Consider the following 8534-nt stretch of genomic DNA (forward strand, 5'->3'; position numbering starts at 1 on the left):
GAATTCTTCACGTACGATGTTGACTGTTCTGCTAATGGACTGATTATATCCACAAGGAAGCGGCTCAGTGGATGAATACAACCAGATGGTGAGTCTAGATGTGATAAGTCTGTTCACTAAAGTCCCAACTGGTGAAGCACTATCGGTGATTCAAGAAAAACTAGTGATAGTCATCCATCTAAAAGAACGCACTAGTATACCAATAAGAAACTTGATGGAAATGTTAACCTTGTAACGAACTCGTGTGAATATCTTCTCTGGACCTTTTGGGGGTGCGAGAAGCAATCACTTTCCGTTGCTTTAATAATCCAGATTCTCTACCAGTCAGAAACAACAAGACGCAGACGTAAATAATATATATCTACTTTATTCTCTTATGTGGTAACAGATAATTGGTGTATCTGGCATCCCTTTGGTATAGATGTGTCTCAGCTGAACCTTATCGCTGTAAAATAAGAAAGTGTTCAAATGCAAAACGACACTTGTCAAAGATGGCGTCCGGAGAAAGGAAGATGATGTAGTCTGCAACAATTTGGTTAAAGCCTTCGGCCGACTGCTATCAAAATTGGACAGAGAGAATATACGTGTTGTACCTTCGATAGCCATGTCTCAAGTCGCTGCTGACTGCTGCTAGTGGTCAAACGCTCTACGATCCCCTTGCCTCGGCTAACTGCCACGTAGGCAAAAGGGTCCTACTTCCGTGGTGAAAGCACCAACCCCGCACGCGCGAAACAGGAATGGACGGTGCGCGCGCGCGCCGCTGTATAGCGTCACTACAACCTTCTGTGTAGAAACTACCTACTTAAATATGGACACTGCTATATATCAACAAGAAGAGGGTTTAGCTATTGGTTCGCTATTATCACCGATAATAGCCAATATATAATGGAATACTTTGAGAATTTGACTTTAGGATCTACAACACTAAAACCAACCCTATGGTTGCGATATGTTGATGACACCTTCATACTCTGGCCTCACCAGGAAGATATCCCAGTGCTGTTAGATCATGTGAACTCAATAAAGCCATCCATACAGTTCACAATGGAAAAAGAAAAAAGACAATCAGCTAGCATTCCTGGACGTATTAATTATACGCACCAAGTAATTATTCAGGACATCCGTATACCGCAAGCCGACCTTCACTGGACGATGTCTCAACTTCAACTCCCGTCATCCATACAGTGTAAAGATATGGATTGCTCAGTGCCTAAAACATCGAGCAATGAATATAAGTAGCGATCGTGATACCCACCACAAAGAATTGATTAAGCTCAGTAACACTCTATTGAGCAACAACTACCCCAAAAGCATTCTCTCCACTCCAATTATGAATAAAAGAGAGGATAAAACCAATAAACTGTCCACAGTCTGTCTACCCTATGTGGAAGGCCCCTCCGAAAAGATACAAAAGATATGTAGCCCATATGACATCAGGACAGTATTCAAAAGTAATATAACACTTCGCAAATATCTCTTTCGAGTAAAACCACCAACAGAAGAGAATATGACTAAGAACTGCGTGTACTCCATCGCATGCAGTTGTCGTAGGTTATACAAAGGCGAAACATGCCGCCCTTTCAAAATAATGATAGAGAAACATCGCAAAGCTGTGACACGAGGAGATATTGATAAATCGGGTATAGCTGATCATGTATGAAAAAATGGAGACCACCTCCCCCTGTGGGATAAAGTTAAAATAATAGACAGTGAACACCACTGGAAAATACGAGAACTAAAAGAAGCAGCACATGTGCTAGGACACAACAACCTCCTAAGCAGACCAAGTGCAGATATGAACAGCATATGGGAACCGGTATCAAGGAAGGCGGCGAGCTGGCAGAAACGTTAGCACGCCGGATGAAATGCTTAGCGGTATTTCGTCTGTCGTTACGTTGTGAGTTCAAATTCCGCCGAGGTCAACTTTGCCTTTCATCCTTTCGGGGTCGATAAATTAAGTACCAGTTACGCTCTGGGGTCGATATAATCGACTTAATACCTATGTCTGTCCTTGTTTGTCCCCTCTATGTTTAGCCCCTGTGGGTAATAAAGAAATAGGTATCAAGGAAGGATAGGAGAATATTAGACTTATGAGTCCTAAAAATTCACTCCATAATTGCCCACTGGCATATGGCGTAGGTTAAGAGCGCTGGCTACTAACTCCAAGTTCGATTCCAGGCAGTGACCTTAATAATAATAACAACATCGAAAAATACCTTAGGAATGAGAACCCAGGTTCGAAATTTCCCCAAGACACCAGATTAATGCTTGAGGGTATATCAGCCGAAACGTTGTGTTAACAACAAACAAGATGAGGACAAATATCCATCAATTGTAAATAATATTCTTGCTGTTAATTTTTATATATACCGTTTCAACATACTGATTCATTTTTAAATTGCAATTTTTAGTGTTTAGCTATAAAAGAAAATTCAAATGTCCGAAGAACAGTTTATTTCTGGATTGGAGTATCAACGCATTCAACTATGTAATGTTAATTCGGACATAGTGTAAATTAGCTTTAGCACTTTGCATTTTACCACATAATATGCTGACTTGGACAGAGTATTCAACTATATGAATTTTAAGAAATCAGATGAGCATAGAAAGTTTGAACACTAAGAAAATTTGAACATCTCACATGCACATTACCGAAGTGACAATTGTCGTTATGATCATAAACGTCTTAGCAAACTGTTGAAAAAAACAAAAACAAAAAAAAAAACAGGGCCCATAGATGTTTATAAATCACGAGAAACTGCTCTTTGGACATCAAAAGAAAAGGAACAGAAATTGTGTGAAAGCAATTATGTTAATTCGATTTCAATTTAATTACGATAGTTCCTTTTTTATTTTAAACAGATATTTTGATATGTATACCCCTTTATGTATTTTTTGCTTAGCTGCTATTCTTTGATACCTATCACTGTTATGTTCTAATATTTAGCTATCGAAATAGTAAGTTATAAAATTTTGTATTGGCAGTCGTTCCTATGCATCATGCCAAAAAATGACGACGATACGCACTAAATGGTCAATGGGACTCTAAGTTAAGGGAATCATTTAAACAGAGAACGATTGCAATAGGGTTTCCGACTAAAAGGCTATATTAATGTCTATTCTTTAATTGATATTGCACCATCTAACATGCACTTTACCGAAGTGAAGTGAAAATTGTTGTTATGATTATAAACATCTTAGCAAACTGTTGAAGAAAATTGGATCCATTGATGTTTATAAATCATGAGAAACTGCTGTTTAGACACCAAAAGAAATTGTGTGAAAGCAATTATGTTAATTTGATTTTAATTTAATTACGTTAGTTCCTCTTTTGTTTTCAATAAATATATTGATATTTACACCCCTTTCTGTTGTTTTTTGCTCAGTTGCTATCCTTTGATACCTCACTTTTATATTTTAATATTTAGTGCCTTTTAGCTACCGAAATAGTGAGTTAATAAATTTTGAACTAGCTGTCGTTCCTATGCATCATTGCCAAAAAATGACGATGATATGCACTAAATGATCAACGGGACTGTAAGTCCTGAGGAGACCACCACTGCAGTAAGTTTTCCAACCAAAAGGCTATATTAATGTCTATTTTTCAATTGATATTGCACCTCCTCAGAGGTGAGTAAAAATTGCGTTTGCTATCTATTATGGATAGCAACGCGGGGTATTGGGAATAGTTTTCAACTAGCAATAACCACGCCTCGGATTTACCTCATTGGCCATGGTACCGCCTCTGCGCAAAGCTACCGAAACTGACGCCATTTTTCAACTTAACAGAAAATCAACCCTATACAATCACTGATATTGCTTTTCACTTTATTGTTATTCATTAATTCCCGTGAATAGTAGCAATAGATTTCTTTAGTGGCTATGCATCGGTTGTATATATTTAATTGTTTAACTAATTCAAGAATGCCGAATATTTAGTTTTTATATCATATTACTGTTTTCATATGTTTGGTATATGACTTTATACAGAAGTGACCTTTGTTTGATGATGTCAAGGCCGTTAGACTGACGTTTATTTTTTGTTTGTGCCTGCACAAAGCTATCGACAGCTCATCCAGAATTTGTGTCTCGGTCCTCGATAAAACTCATACACTGACAAACAAACATACACACGCATGCATGCATGCACGCACACACACATACACACACACACACACACACAATCACCCACGTAAGTTTTGTTTATTCCCGCACAAAGCCATCGGCAGCTAATCTAGAATTTAATTCCCGGCCCAGGACAAAACTCATCGGTACAAACACTCATACATACGCATGCACGACCGGACCTATGCACATACATGCGCGTATATACACGGACACACACACACACACACATGCACACCCACGTGATTTCAATGCCTTCTCTTTCTGTTTTTTTAGTGTTAAATGTAATGTTACATTGAGTACTTTTCCACCAAAGTGAAATCAGAATTGAATTCGGAATTTTCTTACCTAAATTTAGGTCGCATGTCATTTCAACTACGCACTCAGAATTTGCTGTTGTACAAATTTCCACATTTCTCCAGGAATTTCAATCATCATCAGAATATTAGAGACAATAAAAATCATTATAGATTTGAAATATTCGTAGGACAAATTACACTAAATATAAAAATAATTTATTCTTATAAACGTTTTTGAAATACTTTTAATCCCTTCATTATAACAAGCGCAAAACCCGCAATCCATGCAAACTTTTATGTTTGTTCTGTGGTGTGTGCGAGATAGTTGATATATAAAGGCACCTACCTTCTCTTCGCTCCGATAGAGACCCTTCAGTGGTAACGGATCCTTCGTCACAGCCCCGACCCGAACGCTAAAGATAGCAGCTGCTTCACCCAACCTTAGCAACGTCTTCACACGTCTTAACACCTCGACAACCCACGTTGGAAAGGCCGAAATCCCCTGCTGCTTCATTAAAAAACAAAATCGACATTGAATGAATAAACAAGTGTAACAATAAAAGTTGTAAAATATGACTATCACAGTCATTTTGATATTATAAAGCAGTAGAGTATAACAATATTCTTGCAGTTATTTTTTATATATAAATTTTCAACATTCTGATTATATTATATTTTTAAATTGCAATTTTTAATGTTTAGCTAAAAAAACAAAAAAAAAAAAAGAAAACAGTTTATTTCTGGATTGTAGTATCATCGCATTCGACTGTTTAATACCAATTCGCTTTTCCTTTTCCCACATAATTTCCTGAAATGTCCAGAGTATTCAACAATATGAATTTTATGAAATCAGATGAGCATAGAAAGTTTGAACATCACACATGCACTTTACCGAAGTGAAAATTGTTATGATTATAAACATCTTAGCAAACTGTTGAAGAAAACTGGACCCATAGATGTTTATAAATCATGAGAAACTGCTGTTTGAACATCAAAAGTAATTGTGTGAAAGCAATTATGTTAATTTGATTTTAATTCAATTACGTTAGCTCCTCTATTGTTGTTAATAAATATATTGATATTTACACCCCTTTATGTGACTTTTTGCTCAGTTGCTATTCTTTGATACCTGTAACTTTTATATTTTAATATTTAGTGCCTTTTAGCTACCGAAATAGTGAGTTATTAAATTTTGATGTAGCTGTCGTTCCTATGCATCATTGCCAAAAAATGACGACGATACACACTAAATGATCAACGGAACTCTAAGTTCTGAGGAGACCACCACTGCAGTAAGTTTTCCAACCAAAAGGCTATATTAATGTCTATTCTTTAATTGATATTGCACCTCCTCAGAGGTGAGTAAAAATTGCGTTTGCTATCTATTATGGATAGCAACGCGGGGTATTGGGAATAGTTTTCAACTAGCAATAACCACGCCTCGGATTTACCTCATTGGCCATGGTACCGCCTCTGCGCAAAGCTACCGAAAATAACGCCATTTGTCAACTTAACAGAAAATCAACCTTATACAATCACTGATATTGCTTTTCACTTTATTGTTATTCATTAATTCCCGTGAATAGTAGCAATAGATTTCTTTAGTGGCTGTGCATCGGTTGTATATATTTAATTGTTTAACTAATACAAGAATGCCAAATATGTAGTTTTTATATCATATTTCTGTTTTCATATGTTTGGTATATGACTTCATACAGAAGTGACCTTTGTTTGATGACGTCAAGGCCGTTAGACTGACGTTTATTTTTTGTTTGTGCCTGCGCAAAGCTATCGGCAGCTCATCCAGAATTTATATCCCGGTCCTCGACAAAATTCATACACTGGCACGCACGCAAACATATGCGCGCGTGCTTACGTAATTTCAATGCTTTCTCTTCTTTTTATATTATTAGTGTTACCTTGGTTACTTTTACACTAAAGTGAAATCAGAATTTGATTTGAAATTGTCTTACCTAAATTTAGACCGCATGATACTTCCACTACGCACTCAGAATTTTCCATGGTGCAAATTTCCTCATTTCTACAGGAATTTTAGTCATCATCAAAAGATTAGAAACAATTGAAAATCGTCATAGATTTGAAACATTCGTAGGACAAATATCACTGAATATAAAAATAATTCATTTTTATAAATGCTTTTGAAATACTTTTAATTCCTTCATTACATACAACTCAAAACCCCACTATCCACGCAAATTCTTATGCTTGTTCCTGCGGAGAATTACTTATGTCAGGGGTGTCCAGTACGTCGATCACGATCTACCGATCGATCGCAAAGGCAGTGTGGGTAGATCGCATGGCATTAAAAAAACAGACGTCAGCCTATCCACTGCTATGAAATTTGTCACTTGATTGGCATACAGGGCAGCCAGTCTGACATCTGACCTTCTCTGAAACATGCGTCACCACGCATGCGCATACAACGGTGCTAAGTGCTGCAAAACTCTCGCAAGCTAGTTAGTGGGGGAGCTGGACCAAGTAAGAAACCAAAAATCTACCACTTCCATACAGAATGGGAGGAGGACTTTTTTTTTCAAAATGTTATATTCGAAGTGCGTTTGCCTCATCTGCCAGTGTGCCATTGCTATTCCGAAGAAGAGAAATGTGGTGCGGCATTTTCGGATCTTTCATAAAACTATGGCACTGACCCCACCCCCGAAAAGCGAGCTGAGAAAGAGAGTAGTGATGGAACTAAAATCCCAGTTGTCTGGACAGTTGTCATTTTTCACACAGCTAACTTCAAAAGCAAAGGTAGCCACCGAAGTTCATTCCAGTTGAGCCACTTCATCGTTAAGAACAAGAAATCCTTTCAAGATGGAGAGATGGTAAAAGAGGCATTCATTGAAGCAGCTGACTCGTTGTTCCGAGACTTTAAAAACAAACCAGAAATACTATCTTCAATCAAAGCTCTCCAACTATCACGAAGTACGGTTATACGGCGCAGTGAAGCCATGGTCGAGGATTTGACCCAACAACTCTGGAAAGACATCGCGAACTGCGAGTGTTTCTCACTGCAGTTGGACGAGTCTACAGATGTGAGTGACACGGCCCAGCTGTGCATTTTTATTCGGATGGTGTTTACCGATATGACTACAAAAGAGGAGCTGTTAACAGTACTGCCCCTGAAAGAACATACGCGAGGAGAGGACATATTTCAGTCTTCCAAAAACTTTATCGAGAAAACTCAGCTCCCAGTGTGCAAATTGGTGTCCATAACCACGGGCGGAGCACCCACGATGGTTGGCCGGCCAAATGGATTTATTGCCAAGTACAGGGAGTACGATGCTTTCCCGGACTTCCTCAATTACCACTGTATAATACACCAACGAGCGTTATGCGCAAAAATGCTCAACATGAAAGAGATAATGGATGTGGCAACGAAGATCGCTTGTTCTATTCGTGCCAGATCTCTTCAAAGACGGGTATTCCGTGCGCATCTGGAGCAGGTTGACTGTCACCAATTTGAGTTGTTGCTACACACTGACGTGAGATGGCTTAGTCGAGGAAAATTCCTGCAATGATTTCAGGAGTTCTGTCCGGAGATTAAGGAGATTTTCCGTGAAGTTAAACATGCAGAATACAACCAACTAAATGACAATCTGTGACTACTAGACTTGGCATATTTAACCGATCTGACCAACATGTTGAATGACCTTAGTGTAGAGCTGCAAGAAAAAGATAAAACCGTGATCAATATCATCAGCTCAGTTAATGCTTTCAAACGAAAAATGCAACATCTCTCCTCAAAGCTGCAGTGCCATGATTTGGTAAACTTAAAGAACCTCACATCAGAACTAGAGAGCCAAGGGAAGGTGTGTGTGTGTGTGCAACTTGACAGTGCACGCTACACAAAGCAGATTGACAATTGTCTGTCAGAGTTTGACAAACGCTTTCAAGACTTTGTTTTACTCAAGCCAGTCGCTACCCTTTTCGGAAAGATACCGAGGTTGATTCACTCGCATCAAAAATTGTAACACTGCTTCATCTGAACTCTTCTAGAGTGGAGGGTGAGATTTTGATACTACAGGCTGACATTCAGCTGAAGTCAAGGGCTCACGGACAGTTCTGGAACTTACTCACAGAGGAAAA

The 8534-nt window shown here is 38.4% G+C and overlaps 1 protein-coding gene and 2 non-coding genes across 3 annotated transcripts; 1 reads left to right on the forward strand and 2 right to left on the reverse strand.

The window, feature by feature from the left end:
- Positions 1 to 3619: 3619 nt before the first annotated feature.
- LOC115211311 lies at positions 3620 to 3757 on the reverse strand. Its single transcript, XR_003881583.1, has one exon. It is a non-coding gene; the product is annotated as a U4 spliceosomal RNA (small nuclear RNA).
- Positions 3758 to 5771: 2014 nt separating this feature from the next.
- On the reverse strand, positions 5772 to 5909 carry LOC115211312. Its single transcript, XR_003881584.1, has one exon. It is a non-coding gene; the product is annotated as a U4 spliceosomal RNA (small nuclear RNA).
- A 1358-nt stretch (positions 5910 to 7267) lies between these two features.
- Positions 7268 to 7966, forward strand: LOC115210546 (zinc finger BED domain-containing protein 5-like). Its single transcript, XM_029779149.1, has one exon. It carries the CDS (start codon positions 7268 to 7270, stop codon positions 7964 to 7966), a length of 699 nt encoding a protein of 232 aa, XP_029635009.1.
- The last annotated feature ends 568 nt before the right edge of the window (positions 7967 to 8534 follow it).

Source organism: Octopus sinensis, linkage group LG4 (assembly GCF_006345805.1).
Source record: "Octopus sinensis linkage group LG4, ASM634580v1, whole genome shotgun sequence".
NCBI lineage: Eukaryota > Metazoa > Mollusca > Cephalopoda > Octopoda > Octopodidae > Octopus > Octopus sinensis.

Excerpts from the sequence above, each read along its gene's own strand:
- LOC115210546 (XM_029779149.1), top strand. The coding sequence starts at position 7,268 with ATGGTAAAAGAGGCATTCATTGAAGCAGCTGACTCGTTGTTCCGAGAC.